Below are 17,314 nucleotides of genomic sequence, written 5' to 3'. Positions count from 1 at the left end.
TGATCAAGAATCAAGCCCTGATCTCTACTTGGTCTTGTTTTGTTCAGGTGTGGCTCAGGGGATGATCACAGGTATCAGGGGTCTGTGTAACGGTTTGGGACCGGCCCTCTACGGCTTCATCTTCTTCGTCTTTCACGTGGAGCTGAACGACATAGAGCCGGCGTCAGGAGAAACCACTCCAAACACTGAGGTACAAATACACACTGTCCCAAAACACACACTCACACTTACAGGTTTAAATATTCAGACATTTCTCTGTGTGTGTGTGTCTGATCTCTCTCTCTCTCTCTCTCTCTCTCTCTCTCTCTCTCTCTCTCTCTCTCTCTCTCTCTCTCTCTCTCTCTCTCTCTCTCTCTCTCTCTCTCCCTTCCTCCCTCCCTCTCTGCAGAAGCTGATGGTCCCCGGTCCTCCCTTCCTGTTCGGAGCATTCGCCGTCTTACTCGCTCTCCTCGTCGCCATCTTCATCCCAGACAACAACCAACTGGGCGACAACAAGAACTGCTCCACCTGTAAATCCACCTCCTCCCTCGCACACGCTCAGAACAGCAGCCCTCTGGCCACGTCTCCGAGTGACGCCGAGGACATCGAGCCTCTCCTGCAGGACAGCAGCTTGTGACTGACAGGCAGCCTGGCCTGAGCCCCGGCTGCTCGGCCACCTTTAGAATAGACGGCCTTTTATTTTTTTATTTCTTCAGACCCCGGTGAGAGTACAGAGCGAGGAGGTAGGCGGCCATCACATTGCCTAGCTTTATTCCTTCACATGATGGATTATATCTAATCCCTTTGATAACGTTACTGAGCTCATTTAGCAGCCAAATGTTTCACTCGGTCCTCGTTTCTCTGTCACGCCCCCTGCTGGTGTGAGACGTGCATACAAGAATAACACGTTAATAAAGTTTAAAAAGATAACCTTTGTCCACACTTTGGCATCCTTGTTTGCACGCCTGGTGATTCTCACGGCTCCTCTCACAGGTGTGTTTGGACAGGTGTAACCAAAGGGCTTTGAACCCTCAGTGGGACGGACTTCAGTAGCGAGCCGGAAAGTAAACACAAAAACCAGAACCAGAAGTGTCACCACGTGAGAGCAGATGAGTTAAACCGGCACTTTAGGCTTCACTCTTCATCACTGAGGAGAGACGTGTTTGTTTTTAGGACCTTTTAGTAAAAATACAAAATATTTACTGCAGTTAGTTTGTATTTTATAGGTCGTATAAATCACAATAAGAATCCGTTTTTAGGGATGTAAAGGTGTCGTCACTTTCACGATATAGCAAGAACAGAAGTGTCTCGATTCCCTCGTGGACCTGTGGCGGTGTGAACGATAGATGCGGGTTTAAAGTGTAGTTTAGTTTCAGGTGCAGTGAAGCAGAGCGCACGAAAGTGATCACAAGACGTATCGCTGAATTTATAACCAAAGACCTCCAGACGCGCCCTGAGGTCGACAGCGAAGGGTTCAGGAGGTCAGTCAACACGCTGGAGCCAAAGTATTTACTCCCATCACGGTCGTACTTTAGTCAAACACATGAAGCATCTTGCATCACGAGCTAATCAGAGCTATAAATAGCATTTTTTCACGTCTCAATTCACCTTTTTTTGTTTTGTTTTTTAAATACCGTAATATATCCTGCACCGTGGAGTCGTTACCGCTATATTATCAAGTCGTGAGTCTGATGTCGTTACATCCCGAGTACACTCAGCTGCTGGTGTGGAGCAAACGTTTTTACAAATCTTCTGAAATTCATCTTCATTCGAATTGTCCGTCTGTGTGTGTCTGCTGCACCCAGGAAGTCAGGAAGTGAGAGTCGGGTGTCTCCAGATCCTGAAGGGGGCAGCGTGGTAGATTGCTCCTGGATTACTGTGGCTGTCTTCTAAACAACCTACTATACCCCCTATTCAACCGAGGCAGCTTCAGGGCCGGTTCGGAGCCGGCGCTCAATTGAGAACCGGTTTTCCGTGTTTTGACTGCGTTTACGTCAGAGGTGGGTGGCGGGGTGGCGGTGATCAAAAACACAAACCAAACGTGTTTCCACCATTGTCCTGCAGCGAAAAAATAAGAGACTAATGGATTCCAAGGCAAAGCAGCGGTCGGCCAAGGAGACAAGCCGCCGTTGTCCGCCATTGTTGTTGTTGTGACAGAAAGTTCACGCTAGGAAATGCTGGGAAAAGCGTCACGTAAATCTGACGTCATGACGTGCCTCTTCCACGGGCTCGAGCGGGAGGAAAAACAAACGGGTGCCGTGTCGGTTCGCGAGTTCAACCAGCTCCCAACCAGCGCGAGCTCCAGCCCGGAAATACAACCCGGTTCACGTACTAGCAGCACGTTCTGATTCGGACTAAATCCAGTATGTAGTGTGTAAACAAGAGCAAAATCTGCAGTATGCCAAAACTACCAGGATGTCGTACTGATTGGGGGAAATTTCAGAGTGTGCATCGGACCAGTCTCCCTCACATACTGTTTCCCACAATGCAAAGCGCTAACTTCTTTTTTTGTCCGTTTATGACGGGGGAACTCAGTTTTTAGGTGCTGTGAAAATTATTAAATTCCATATAAACCACTTCTTAACTTTTTAAATCATAAGTGACGCTAAAGAAGCAGTTCATCCATCAGCTTGGAAATCCAGAGACACCTGACCCAGCATCCTGCAGACCAGATCCAACAGAACTACAGACTACCTTCAAACGTAGGTTGTGTGTAGCAGACGGTTTCGAAAACAGCCCATGACAAAAGCCTCCTCACACTGAGCATGTGCAGCCCCTGACAGGCTGTGACATCATCAGAAGGATGACCAGAAACACTCTTGTTGACATGTTTGGTTTACTAATTTAAAAGAGTTTGAAGTGCATTTAGTTTCTCTTTAGTGGAGCCGGATGGTGTCACGGAGAGGTGGAGTTTGAAATCATTTGTAGAAGAAGATAAGATGTAACTCCTTCTCCCTCCTGTGTCTCGTTTCCTCACTCCCTCTGAACCATCCTCAAGTTCTGGATGGTTCTCGCCCCGGATCTTCTGGCCCTAATGTTTCTGTTCCCACACAACCGTCACGTTGGGGGATCATCTCTATCCGTCACGCTCTCACACCTCAAAATATGACGTTACTGATCCTGTTGTGGCGTGGAGGCAGCTGTAACTCCACCCTTTGTCCCTCATGACCCACACGGCTCCTCCTCCTCCTCCTCCTCCTCCTCTTCTTCTTCTTGAGTTTTTACTTGAATTAGTTCTCGGATCTTTCCGAGCTGTTGGGACTCAAAGCGCTCCTCCTGTCCCACCCGCCCTGCAGACCCGGGTGGGACGTATCAAGCGCTCCCGGTTACTGATGTACTGTTGGTGTGTTTCCAGTCATGTGTGCAGTGAAATCTCTGTTCTGTTGACTTTTGTTGGACCACAGAGAGTCCGGATCCTCTGAGTCAGGAGTTTGATTAGAAACAGATCGTGCCATGTTTTTGTTTCGTGTTTCTGATCTTTTTGTATTTCAAGAGGTCAAACTTCTCCCCCTCCCGACACAACGCTTCACCCAGAGGTCAGATAGTTGGACTTCATTTCAGTCCTGATGACGAGGAAGATGATGGCGTGTAGCGTCATGAAGCACAATCACGTTACTGAAATACCCACTTAGTTCTCATTCCTTAAACTCAGACTCCTCTTTGTGTCCGGGCTGATGATCAAGTCTTTCTAAAAGATGTCAGAAACAGGAAGTTGGACCCACTGGAGGTTTAAACACGGGCAGTTTAAAATCCTGCTGTGTTAACCCGGGTCCCAGAAACCACCTGAGTCATGAGCTACATCTTAAAATCATTGACTCTGTTAAACCCTGCTCGTGCTCAAACCAGCAGAGCAAAGGAAGTTCTGTTTCTGGTCTTCTGTTGCCGCTGCTTTCCCTCAAGCTTCTTCACAATGTTTGACTTTTACGATTCTACCAACTGTACAGACCAGGACACAAGGGGTTCGTATAGTCCTGTCCCTGCACAGAGGAGCCCCGACCTGCACTTAGATCCTCTGTTAGTGCTTAAAGTGACGTTTCAAGCTAACACGCTGACCCAATTCCACCAGATCCATCTCCAATCCGTCACTGCACCAGATCTGATAAGTTTCTATTCTAGTCGATGTGTTAACTTCCACTGGATCCACTCCGTTGCGTTCCGAGACTTCTATTTGGAGCAGGACAGGAAGTCAGGTTTTACCAAAACAAAATGAAAACATCCGGTTCATTTTCAGAATAAAACACTCTGTGTTATCACCAGATCGTATTTCACTTAACTACAACAACAAACCAAAGTCATGATGAGCAGAGCCAGGCCTGGAGTCAACAGGTCAGAGGTTTTCAGAGGACCAGAAAGACAACATGGATGAGGAGAGGAGGAGGAGGAGAATCCTTCATTCAGTGATTACGGCAGGGAAAACCTCGGTCACATGACTCCAGCTGTCTGGCGGTCCTGCTCTGTGTTGCGTTGTTGACGGACCGGACGTGGATCTGGTGGAAGAGCGTGTTGGCTGTACGCAGCTGTACTTGTGTTGTATCAGCTCTGGGTTTTACGACAGTTGAAGCTCAGACTGAAGCCGGCTTTGAGGGCGGAGCTGTTTTCTGCGGTCGGATCTTTTCAGACGGATTCGATAACGACTGACAAAACAAACGACTGAAGCTTTTACTCGTCACTGAATATGCACCATGAGTCTACTGAGGAGACGTTTAGTTTATTAGATACTTATTAAAAGTTACATATGCAGTCTTTATTCCATATAACCCTCCTCTTCCTCCTCTTCCTCCTCCCGTGTGTACTTGATGCAGGACATTTGCTGATTTCTGCACTTTAATTTCTCTGAACGTGTGCCTCTAATCATTCATGTTCATATCTGTTTTTATATAAAACAAGGAGACGCTGAGACGCGTCCACGTGTTGTGTACTTGCAGTTGCTTTCTTTTATCTGAAGAACATAATTTTGAATAATATCTATGATAATAAGAATAAAGAGAAATGTATGACATTTAAAATGTGGGCTTGTTTTTTTTTCCTTCAGGTTTTTGATTCACAGATTTTCAGGAGAGCAAGTTTCAGTTATAAAACTTTATTTGTAAAAGTCGACTAACACACGAACAGGAAGTTAGAAATAACAGAAAGAATGACGGATGCACTTCAATCAGAGCGTCACACAGGAACACGCTTCAATAAAACTCCCATACAAAAACTCTTAAACTATACACCGTTGGTTTAGCAGTCTTAAGGCTGATTTATACTTCTGCGTCGCCCTACGCAGCAGGGGCTGACGCGGACATGAGCCCCTCATACTTGTGCGTCGGTGTGTCTGTGTCGCGCAGCAATTCTCCGCCGAAACGCCTGAGGGCAGTGCGGTCTCTCTGATAGCCGGTTGCCTGCTTCCGGTCCTGCTACGATCTCTGTTTCCTTTTCCACAGAGTTTCAGAGCGTGTTCTGTTAATCTACAGCTGATACATGTTGCTGTTTATCATACAGACATGATAACATGAAGAATAGAGAGGAGGAGATGAAATACACGGCCGATGTGTGGCCGATGTCCGGGACCCCGGAAGTGCTGTGAATGCGGGAAAGACAAAGCCGTCGAGCGGACCAATCACAGAGCTTGCGGTCCGCGTCGGCTCTACGCGTAGTTACATTTTGGAGGAGGTGCACGTCAGCTACGTGCGTAGGCCTCTGCGTAGGTACGGGAGCTACGCGGACCTACGGCGTAGGTTACGCCGTCGATTCGACGCAGAAGTATAAATCAGCCTTAAGCTTGCAGAGGCTATAGTCCTCGTCGCAGAGGTCACAGGTTCGATTCCAGCCTCGACCATTCACTGCATGTCCTCCCCCACCCTCCACTCCCCACATTTCCTGTCTCTCTTCAGCTGTCCTCTCCATTAAAGGCAAAAATGCCCAAAAAATAAAACTTAAAGAATAAATAAAATCAGTAAATGTGTTTTAATAAGTTCTAACTCTTCACATTTTATTGCACAAACGTATCAAATTCAACGATTAGACTGACTTAGTGATTTAGTGTTTTGTGGAGTCAAACTATAAATCGGCCTTTTCTCTGACAGTCTCTCATTTCTCTGACGTTCAGCCTCATTTGGTCACAGTGTTTACGTCTCAAATCCACCAGCTACCTGCGCACACCAACAACTCTGCAGAATGATTCTAACACTCCTGATACTCAACCATGAACAACACAAACATTCAGAAACTTAGCAGGAATCAAACTATCGTACGAGAAGTTTCAAAAACAAAAATCAAAAGGTAATGTTGGAGAAATGTTAAAAAAAACAAGTTAATATTTGTTATTTTTCTTTCTTTGAGTCACCCTGTCATCTTCTCATCCTCATTTTTTAACTTAAATTAACGACTTAAAATGTCAGAATATTTTGACTTTCTTTTGTGAAATATGTTACCCAGTGCTCGCTCACTCCCCCTGGTGGTCACTTACGGTACTGCTACAAAATCCCCCGCAGACCATTTGTTCATCATTTCTACATCATACTGCATAAAGTGCACCTCACAAGGACCCACAGTGTGTCACAAACAAGAACAGGTGTGTGTCCTCACACTCTTCCTCACAGCACACAGGAGATGGAGACCTTGGTGGTGGAGTAAGGGACGGTTTCTGGTGAGGGACAAAAACAACATGTCAGCTGGTTTTAGACGATGCTGAATTTAAAGACAGTTAAAGATCTTTAAATATGACTGTTAGAATAAAAAGATATTATCAGAATGTTTCTTTCTAAATGTTAAAAGTGGTTCGACGAGCAGCGACAGCAGGAACTTAAATGAATTGTTACAGAAAAATAAGCGGATGATTAAAGCCACAATAAGTGTTTTCTGAGAATGAAGTCATAATTTCATAGATTAAAGTCGTGATATAAAACAGTTGTAAAATTTTGGAGAATTAAATTGAAAAGTTACAAAGAAAAAAGTCCTAAATTTACAAGCTTAAAGTCATAAATTTATGAGAGTACAGTCCTAATTTATTTCCACAGAAAGCCAAAATGTTAATTCGGAGGGAGGGGTCACCAGGATCATGGAGCATCTTGTGAAGCTATACTTTAGAACAGGTTTCATAAATTACTAAATACTAAACATTTTTAGAACAATGAGCAGATTTTTTCACTATCAGGACTCTGAAACTCTGAAGAGCAGGCAGATTGTGAACGCTTCTATGACCGCAAGATAATCAATGCTGCCCTTCTGGCATCACCCTGTATGTTATTTGACATAAATGACTTCTTAATCACAAGATTAGAACTTCTTGTTAGACATGTATAAGTGTACAACTTTGAAACTGAAATTACGACTTGATTCTTGTACAGTTTTCAATTCATTATCTCATGAATTAACGGCTTTAAAGGTGACATATCATGCAAAATGGACTTTTTAATGGTTCTCTACCTGAAATATGTGTCCCTGTCTACAAACCCCCCGAGAATGAAAAGAATCCATTCTGCCCCTGTTCTGATTTCTCCACCTTTCTGTAAATGTGTGTGAAACCAGCCGTTTCAGACTTCAGTGTTTTTGTTACGTAACAACAATATCCGGTCTGTAACAGGAAGTCAGAGCTCGGAGCTTGTTCAGCCCATAGACTGTATAAAATACAACTCAACCCCTCCTCCGTTTTTCATTCCCTGCACACATGTGTGCTAACAAGGAGCTTAGGAGGGAGGCATGCTAGTTGTAGGCTGTCTTAATAAACACAAAGGTCGGTTTTACTCCCCACGTCTGCAGATTTGAAGATCTAGTGGATGATTTTTATTTATCATGGATAAGTGCAAGCACTAGTTAGCATAGCCACATGTTCGTAGCTGTGTACCAAGACACACGTCGACATACTGATAAATAAAACAAGAAACACTAAATCTGTGACCAATGGTTCAGAAAGGTCCTGCTGCAGGCGCCTCTCCGTCAGGATCAGATTCTGGATCAGATTCAGAGGGTTGAAGTAACGTGATCTCTGAGCAGCCGTGTATATTCAGCCAACATGTAAACATTAGATCAACATGCCGGAGAGCCGAGGCCACACCCACTTCCTGAGGGGGCGTGGTCAGAGAGAAAACAGACTGTTCTGAGGAGGACTGAAGAAGAGGGTTTTTCAGGCAGACCAAAATCTGATTTCAAAGTGTTTTTTTGAGCATAAACTTTAAAGACATGTTTTGGGGACCTCTTAGACCAATATATGTTGATGAAAAAAGCGTGATATGTCACCTTTAATATCTGAAGATTTCATTTTCTTCTTATAAATTCACTAATTTTCATAAACATACTTCTTTATTCTTGTACATTTTTCAACTATAATCTAATGAATTAACAGCTTAAATATAAAATAAATCTACTTTTTTTCTTATATTTTTTTCTGCTTCATTCCTTCAAATCTTTTTTCATGTGAAATGACACATTTCTTTTTGTCAAGTTTCTACTTCTCAAAAAAATGACCTCTTTTATAAGTTCAATCTTTATATTCAATCTCAACTTAAATAAAATATTAACTTCAGTCTTGTCAGACAAGGTGCTCCTTAATTCATGACTTTTTTTCAGGTTACACTAAGACTTTAAATTTGACTTTTTTCATATAATCTCAGACTTTAATGTCAACTTGAATAAAATAACAGATTTCCTCTCATAAATGTCTGACTTTTTCAGTGAATTTAGTATTTTGATCTCTTTTTTTATGACTTTATTTTCAAAATCTCAGTTTGTCTTTTCCTCCTCTGTCGTAGGATACTGGACTTGATCTACTATGAAACATAAGTAGTTTTTTTGTATTAAAATAATATTTCATTATAATTTAGTTTTTATTTTAATTTTGCCAGTAAAGAGTTCTCCTCATCGCAAATAATTAAAAGCCTCAAAATCAAATAATAAAAGGAGTTGATCATGACAAACAGAACAGCTGAGTCTCACCTCTGTCCTTCAGTGAGCTGACGTACACCTCCATAAACTCTTTCTCTCCGCTGTCTTTCTTCTCCTCCTCCACTCTAGAGTCCGTCCACCTCTTCTTCTTCTCCTCTTTCTTCCTCTCCTCCTCTTCTTTCTTCTTCTTCTTCTCTGCGCTCCCCGGGTTGTCGTAGAGTCGGATGAACCTGCAGGAGGAGAGAGGAGACGTATGAGAGATACGTCTCCTTTAAAACCTCAGATTTAAAGAGTTGCTGTGTGGACGTGTTTGCGTACTTGATTTCAGGATTGGAGCACAGTCTGGTTGGGACACAGGTGAGCTCGTCAGCGCTGACCACGATCATCTTCAGCGTGGAGATGTTGGTGAGACAGTGCGGGAGGTAACTCAGCTTGTTCTTATGGAGAAACAAAGTGTCCAGCTGCTCCAACCTGCAGACACACAGATTATTACAGTACTTGGAGGAGATGGAGATGCTAACAGCTCATCACTACAGAGAGCAAACCGCATCGAGCTGCAGAACTTTGAGGCCGTTTTTACGCTTGAATATCGTTACAACTGAGAAAATAAGAGTCTGAAGAAATAGTTCAACACCTTGTCTCGCAATTGATACAGAGTTGGAGTTTTTTGTCGCCTAGCTTAGCATAAAGACCAGAAATAGGGAAAAAAAAGGTAGCCAGTTGCTGCATCCTTTAACTTAAAAAAGACCCAACATCAAGACCGGATCAGATCCAGTCCCATCTTCCAGACAGGACTCAGTCTGATCTCATCTTAATCCACCATGAGCAGAGCACTTTGCAGCATTTAGCAAGTTACAGTGGCAAGGACAAACTTCCTTTAACAGGCAGAAACCTCCAGCAGGACCAGACTCATGTTAGACACACATCTGCTGAGACCGTGTTGGAGAGAGGAAGAGAGGGATAGAGGGAGATGAAGAGAGAGAGAGAGAGATGATAGTGGGGAGACGGATAGTAGTAGTCACGTCTACGGCAGCAACTCAGAGGAACCTACGAGACAAGGGAGCTCAGGGACTCCAGAAAGGTCTATGGTTAGGAACTTTAATGGGACAGGAAGAGTTAAAGTAAGTGATTGGAGGGTTGGGGGGAGATAGGATCCCAGTGTGTCAACCTAAGCCTATAGCAGCATAACTAAGACCTGGTCCAAGCCTGATCCAGCTCTAACTATAAGCTTTATCAGAAAGGAAAGTTTGAAGCCTACTCTTAAAAGTAGAGAGGGTGTCTGCCTCCAGGACCCTGACTGGTAGATGATTCCAAAGGAGAGGTGCATGATAACTGAAGGCTCTACCTCCCATTCTACTTTTAGAGACTTTTTTGGACTTCTGCCATTATTGACGATGTAATGATGATGTCATCAGTTACCTGTCCATGTCCTGCGGCAGGTCAGTCAGGCTGTTGTTACTCAGGTCCAGCAGCTGCAGGCCGGTCATCCTCAGAGCACAGATGGGGATCGACACAAACTTGTTCTCCGCGATGTCCAGGTGAACCAGCTGCTTCAGGCTGCTCAGCTGACAGAGTGACATCATCAACATGGTGACATCATAACAGCAGACTGTAATGTACTGATGTATTCACTCATATACATTAAAGAGCATCCTTCAACTGTGTATGTCTCAACTCATAAGCTGTATCCCTCCGCTGCCCCCTGGTGGTTGGTGGTGTGTAAGATTTTTTTAGGGTGCAGGAATTATGCACCCCAAAAATCTCTGATTGATTCTATCATGGAGGATTGAATGTACAACTTCAGGAGCCAATAGAGGCTGAGAACTGGACTGATCAGACATTTTTGGACACATGGAACATTCTTAAGTCCTTTTGTTTTCATATCATGTGCATGTTACCTCCTAACTATATCATGCTCATAGGTGGGCAGTTAATCCAAGCGACTGGGACATAAATAGACTCTCCAGCTAGCATAGATGTTTGCTGCCACAGTGCTACGGTAAAGCTACGGTTGGTAGCCACGGAATACTTGAATTTGAGTGTAGCATTTCCTCAGGACTCCGTCTCTGCTCTTTGCAGATGATGTGGTCCAATTAGCGTCATTGAACAGTGACCTCCGGCTCGCACTGGGACGTGTGCAGCTGAGTGTGAAGCAGCGGTATGAGGATCAGCACCTCCAAGTCTGAGGCCATGGTGCTCAGTCTGAAAAGGGCGTCTTGCCCACTCCGGGTTAAGGGAGAGTCTTTACCCCCACTCTTGTTCACGAGTGAGAGGAAGAGGGAGCGCTGGATAGGCTGACGGATCGGGGGCAGCGTAGGCAGTGCCTGTCTAAGAGAGATGAGCCAGAAGGCAAAGCTCTCGATTTACCGGTCAATCTACGTTCCAACCCTCACCTATGATCCCGAGCTGTGGGTTGAGACCGAAAGAACAAGATCGCAAATACCAGCGGCCGTTGATTGACCGGGTCAGGAGCTCAGACATCAGAGAGAGGCTCAAAGTAGAGCCGCTGCTCCTCTGGATGCGGAGGAGCAGAAGATGGATGGATGGATAATACCAGAACCAGTTGACTTAGCTTAGCATTGACAAAATCAAATAAGGGGGGGGAAGCTAGCCTGGTTTAATCCATTTCCATTACCTCAAACGGAAGCTCGAACAGGTTGTGGTTTCCTGTGAGTTGAAGCCTCTCCAGGTTCTCACAGTTTCCGAGCTCTGGAGGAACTTTGGACAGACGGTTGAAGCTGACGTTTAAATCCCTCAGTTCAGTCAGTTTACCTGAGGACAGAGAAGAAGAGCAAACTTTTTTCAAATGATGCTTTTTCTACGGACAGCTCTCCTCGGTTTGATCTCTTGCGTCGATTATCCTCACCAATCTCAGGCGGCAGCTCTCCGATAGTGTTCTTGGGGATCTCGAGCACAGTGAGCTGGGTGAACGCTGCCAGGTAGTCGGGCAGCCGGCAGATCTTTGTCCCTGTGACGTGCCACTCTTTCAGGTAGGTCATCCACTGCAGCTCTTTGGGGAAATTCTGCAAAGAACATTCAGAGATGTTCTCAGAGATTTCTCAGTATCGTAGAAAATGTGATTCAGTCCTGAACGTGTTCGCTTACCATCCAACGTTCTCCATCCAGCTTGAATATCAGCTTACTCTGCTCCACGTCGGACCGATCCTGCTGCTCATTCTGATCCTGCTGCTCTGATTCTGACAGAAAACGTTTGTAAATAAAGAACAGAACATCATCAGCATATAGAGACAGTCAGTTAGTGTACCTCTGTAAGGCTGTAAATCAGTCAGTGTAGATCTCTCCAGGTATTGATGCAGGATGTTGCGTTCTTGGGACTTCAGTGTCTTACAGTAGATACGATACTGCCATTGCTGGTCAATCCTTCACACACACACACACACACACACACACACACACACACACACACACACACACACGTGTTCATATTAAAGTCACGTTATGATTCAGACAGACTGGATGTTCTCGTTTATTCTCCAAACTCCTGACCTTTCTGCTGTCTGGAGGCCAGACGCTGACCTGGTGTACCGCAGCACTGATGTTAGGATATAAATAGCAGTGTGTGTGTGTGTGTGTGTGTGTGTGTGTGTGTGTGTGTGTGTGTGTGTGTGTGTGTGTGTGTGTGTGTGTGTGTGTGTTCATATTACTAAAATCAGCTGTGACCTGCTTAGTACATGACAACATTCTGCTGCGTGAGTCTGACTCAGAGGTTAAAAAAGTGTGACTCTTATTGCTCAGAATTTGTTGACAGCTGGTTGGGGATTTGAAAAGTTGACGTTTGAGCTCAAGGAAGAGAGAACTTACTAAACATAGACGAAGATTGTTTCCTGAAACACAGCTTTTCTACTCTGTTGAGCCTGACAAATACCTCCACTGCTGCGCCTCAGAACTTGACACAGCTGACACACTGTGACTTTACTGCTCTGATCATCTTACTTTGGGAGGGCGCTCTTCTCGATCCTCTCCTGTTCCTTGTTCTGTTTCTGTCGTTGTTTCTTCACTCTGACCTCCCAGATCCCTCTGAGCAGAGAGAGATCACAGACTGGGACGTCCAGCTTCCTCCCCAAACCCATCTCTGCTCCTAGAGGAGGAGGAGGAGGAGGAGGAGGAGGAGGAGGAGGAGGAGGAGGTGGTTATCTCAAGATTAGGACCCCCTTTAACCTTCTGTGGCATTAGAAACCTGCTTATAGTTGAACTTATATTGTGATTCACTCTGATAAAAATATTTACCTCTCCCTTTTCAGTAAGTGATACCAAAAATATCCCCAATATGCAGATGGTTTACAGGTTTATTTCTTTAGATCAATAAAGATTGATTGATTGACAAACAATCAGTAATGATAAGCCTTGAATCAGGCCACGCCCCCCCAAATCATTGGGGACGGCATATCGGGACTGAAATCTTCTAGTGTGGAAAACCAATAAAGAAACAGGAATGTGGGACTCTTATGTCAGATTTAAAATTCAGTCTGTGATTTTATCCTTAATCCAGGTCCAGGTTTTTGTGATCACTTTTAATTTTTTACTAACCTTTGTTCTAAAAAACACGATAACCACATGAGTCTTCTGTAGACACAAGAACAAAGACTATAAACACCAGACTACACAGAACTCACCCAGAGAGCTTCTAACCAGTCCCCTGTTCTAAGCCCCCTGTTCTAAGTTAACTGTTATAAGCCCCCTGTTCTAAGTCACCTGTTCTAAGTCACCTGTTCCTAGTCAACTGTTCTAAGCCTGCTTTTTAAATCACCTGTTCTAAGTCACCTGTTTTAGTCACCAGTTTAGTCCCCTTTTCTAAGCCTCCTGTTCTAAGCCCCCTGTTCTAAGCTCCCTGTTCTAAGTCACCTGTTTAAGTCACAAGTTCAGTCCCCTGTTCTAAGCCTCCTGTTCTAAGCCACCAGTTCAGTCCCCTGTTCTAAGCCTCCTGTTCTAAGTCACCTGTTTAAGTCACCTGTTCTAAGTCACCTGTTCTAAGTCACCTGTTCTAATAACCTGTTCTAAGTCACCTGTTCTAAGCCTCCTGTTCTAAGCCTCCTGTTCTAAGCCTCCTGTTCTAAGTCACCTGTTTAAGTCACCTGTTCTAAGTCACCTGTTCTAAGCCTCCTGTTCTAAGTCACCTGTTTAAGTCACCTGTTCTAAGTCACCTGTTCTAAGTAACCTGTTCTAAGTCACCTGTTCTAAGTCACCTGTTCTAAGCCTCCTGTTCTAAGCCTCCTGTTCTAAGTCACCTGTTTAAGTCACCTGTTCTAAGTCACCTGTTCTAAGTAACCTGTTCTAAGTCACCTGTTCTAAGTCACCTGTTTAAGTCACCTGTTCTAAGTCACCTGTTCTAAGTCACCTTCTCTAAGACACCTGTTCTAAGTCACCTGTTCTAAGTAACCTGTTCTAATAACCTGTTCTAAGTCACCTGTTTAAGTCACCTGTTCTAAGTCACCAGTTTAGTAACCTGTTCTAAGTCACCTTCTCTAAGACACCTGTTCTAAGTCACCTGTTCTAAGTAACCTGTTCTAATAACCTGTTCTAAGTCACCTGTTTAAGTCACCTGTTCTAAGTCACCTGTTCTAAGTCTCCTGTTTTCTAAGTATCCTGCTCTAAGTCTCCTGTTCTAAGTCTAGTGTTCTTAGTCACCTGTTCTAAGCCCCCTTTTTAAATCCCCTGTTCTAAGCCTCCTGTTCTAAGCCTCCTGTTCTAAGTCACCTGTTCTAAGTCACCTGCTCTAAGTCACCTGTTCTAAGTTACCTGCTCTAAGTCTCCTGTTCTAAGTCATCTTAATTCAACCAGACCACGTGACCACATCACTTCTGTTTCAGCCTCTTCACAGTCACAGCATGTTTCAGATATTAAGATCCTGATGCTTAATTTTAAGACTGTGTGAGTTTCTCTTTGCCATGACTCTGATGTGTTGGTATCATATTAACTTGTACTTTATGACCTTCTGGCTGAGGTGTTTCCAAAGGAGGCCGGTCTGAAACTGAAGGGGGCAAATCTTTTTTTCAGTCGTAGTCAATTCTCAAAACCTAGATATGTCAGTTAGCCTGTTGTGTTATTTCTGTTGTGAATCACTTTGTGTTATTTATCTCAGATGTCAGTCATCAGTGATCCCCAGAGGATAGACCACACTGATCAGGGTTTATCTCCTGCCACCAAACATTTAAAGACACTTCTCACACAAACTCACCCTCTTCCTTCTTCAGTGGGTGTCACCCTGAGCATGCTGCCATGCTAACCCTTAGCATATTACACATAGTGAACAGTGTTACAGACATGCTAACATGAATCTACAACATTATACAGACAGTGAGAGATACTCCCCATGAATCATATCTCATGTTTTATCTGCTGGCTGTTCATGAAGGAACATTCAGACTGTAAGAGCTGCTAATCCGTCACAAAGTCCTGTTTCCTGTGTCCCTGTTTATAAAGTGGCCTCTCTGAATCTGATCCTGGTTTGAGAGCACGGCACACCTAACCCACATCAAACAGGGATTAAAGAATCTCTTACCTGAGAGTCCCGGTTCACGTCCTGCTCACTGTCACCAGCTTGTTTACTGAGATCTGAGTGTGTGCTGCATGTTTGTGTTTGTGTGTGTGAATGTGTGTGTTACTGTGTGACACAACATGCTATTTTTACCAGCTGAGATATGACCCCTGCTGTGTGTATGTGTGTGTGTGTCACATGGTGTCCCCTCCCTCCTCACATAAAAGCTTTTACGTGGATCACTCCCTCATGGTTTTGAGTCAATATCTCGTGAAATTGACATTTTGGAATGGAAACTTTCTTATTGGTCGATACAACAAGTTTATAAACCTGATCCAGACCTGGTCCCTGGACCTGAGCCTGTTTAAGATGGACTGAGGGGAAGTGGAAAACTGTCCTGCGGTCTGATGAATCAAAATCTGACAATCTTTTTGGTCCACTTAAGAGGAGAGGGACCACCCGGCTTGTTATCAGCTCACAGTTCAAAGCCATGGTCCCTGATGGTATGGGGATCATAGAAGTCCAGGGCATGGGGAGCTTCCACATCTGTGAAGGCTCCATTAATGCTGAACTATATAAACAGGTTTAGGAGCAACATATGCTGCCATCCAGACACTGATGTCTTCAGGAAGATAATTAAACAAAGATAATTAAATAAATAGATTAATAAATTAAAAGATAAATGAATAGATTAATAAATATAATTAATTAATTAATAAATATATATTAAATAAAAAGATAATAAATAAATACATGAATACACAGATACATAACTAAAAAGATGAATCAATAAATAGATAAATAAAAAACAAAGAGTTAAATAAATAGATAAATTAAAGGTGACATATCATGCAAAATTGACTTTTTAATGGTTCTTTACCTGAAATATGTGTCCCTGTCTACAAACCCCCCGAGAATGAAAAAAATCCATTCTGCCCCTGTTCTGATTTCTCCACCTTTCTGTAAATGTGTGTGAAACGAGCCGTTTCAGACTTCCGTGTTTTTGTTACGTAACAACAATATCCGGTCTGTCACGGAGTCAGAGCTCGGAGCTTGTTCAGCCCATAGACTGTATAAAATACAACTCAACCCCTCCTCCGTTTTTCATTACCTGCACACATGTGTGCTAACAAGGAGCTTAGGAGGGAGGCATGCTAGTTGTAGGCTGTCTTAATAAACACAAAGGTCAAATGTTGGAAACCTGACCCACTGGTGGCCATCCTTGGAGCTACAAGCTCCTTATCTTTTACTGATAAGTATGAGAAGAAGGCTGTTTTGTTTGGAATGGTGGTTGCAAAAAAGCTAATACTAAGAGTGTGGAAGATGGACTGTGTGCCCACCTTTGATCTGTGGCTGGGAGAAATGGCGAACACTCTGAACCTTGAGAGACTGAGATTCCACAAAGAAGACAGAGGAAGTGTGTTCAATAAGATCTGGGACCCTTTGCTGAACTTTCTTCGTGGCACACATTAATGTTCTGCGTCATAACTGCACCATCCTGCTGCAAATGTGTCTTTGTTTTTTCAAGTTTTTCTTTTTTTTTCCTAATAAGAACTGCTTAAGATAAGGTTTTAATGTGATCAAGGCTGCTATTGCAACAGACGTGCTCTTTCTTGTTGTTTTTTTATTTTTCCTTTTGGGAGGGGGGGGGGGGGGGTTAGCTTTTATTTTTTTAAGTTTTGCTTTGTTTGTGTGTTGTCAAGTCTGTATTTTCTATGTTTATAAAAGCAATAAATATATTTTCAAAAAAAAAAATAAACACAAAGGTCGGTTTGACTCCCCACGTCTGCAGATTTGAAGATCTAGTGGATGATTTTTATTTATCATGGAGAAGTGCTAGCGCTAGTTAGCATAGCCACATAGCTACATGTTCGTAGCTGTGTACCAAGACACACGTCGACATACTGATAAATAAAACAACAAGAAACACTAAATCTATGACCAATCGTTCAGAAAGGTCCTGCTACAGGCGCC

The 17,314-nt window shown here is 43.7% G+C and overlaps 2 protein-coding genes across 4 annotated transcripts in view; one reads left to right on the top strand and one right to left on the bottom strand.

Moving 5' to 3' along the window:
• The window catches only part of mfsd14bb (major facilitator superfamily domain containing 14Bb), a 22,035-nt gene extending 21,126 nt beyond the window's left edge, over nucleotides 1–909 (top strand). For both annotated transcript variants that reach the window (XM_034691940.1, XM_034691939.1), the window contains exons 11-12: nucleotides 48–190; nucleotides 389–909. In XM_034691940.1, coding sequence (XP_034547831.1) covers nucleotides 48–190; nucleotides 389–616 — 371 coding nt within the window. In that variant the 3' untranslated portion in view covers nucleotides 617–909. The remainder of the gene's footprint in view (nucleotides 1–47; nucleotides 191–388) is intronic.
• A 4,830-nt stretch (nucleotides 910–5,739) lies between these two features.
• lrrc2 (leucine rich repeat containing 2) lies at nucleotides 5,740–15,475 on the bottom strand. Of its 2 annotated transcripts, none has more exons than XM_034692377.1 (10): nucleotides 15,365–15,475; nucleotides 12,799–12,943; nucleotides 12,110–12,225; nucleotides 11,950–12,041; nucleotides 11,711–11,867; nucleotides 11,480–11,616; nucleotides 10,264–10,409; nucleotides 9,163–9,315; nucleotides 8,896–9,074; nucleotides 5,740–6,607 (listed from the first exon to the last, which is right to left on the bottom strand). In XM_034692377.1, exons 2-10 carry the CDS (start codon nucleotides 12,933–12,935, stop codon nucleotides 6,558–6,560), a joined length of 1,167 nt encoding a protein of 388 aa, XP_034548268.1. In that variant the 5' UTR covers nucleotides 12,936–12,943; nucleotides 15,365–15,475; the 3' UTR covers nucleotides 5,740–6,557. The 2 variants fall into 2 exon arrangements, with proteins under 2 accessions (XP_034548268.1, XP_034548269.1); XM_034692378.1 differs by having other exon boundaries at nucleotides 5,838–6,607; nucleotides 11,950–12,035.
• Nucleotides 15,476–17,314: the final 1,839 nt, after the last annotated feature.

Source organism: Notolabrus celidotus, chromosome 9 (genome assembly GCF_009762535.1).
Source record: "Notolabrus celidotus isolate fNotCel1 chromosome 9, fNotCel1.pri, whole genome shotgun sequence".
NCBI lineage: Eukaryota > Metazoa > Chordata > Actinopteri > Labriformes > Labridae > Notolabrus > Notolabrus celidotus.
The sequence above is the reverse complement of the archived record's forward strand: the minus strand, read 5'-3'. Positions and strand labels throughout refer to the sequence as shown.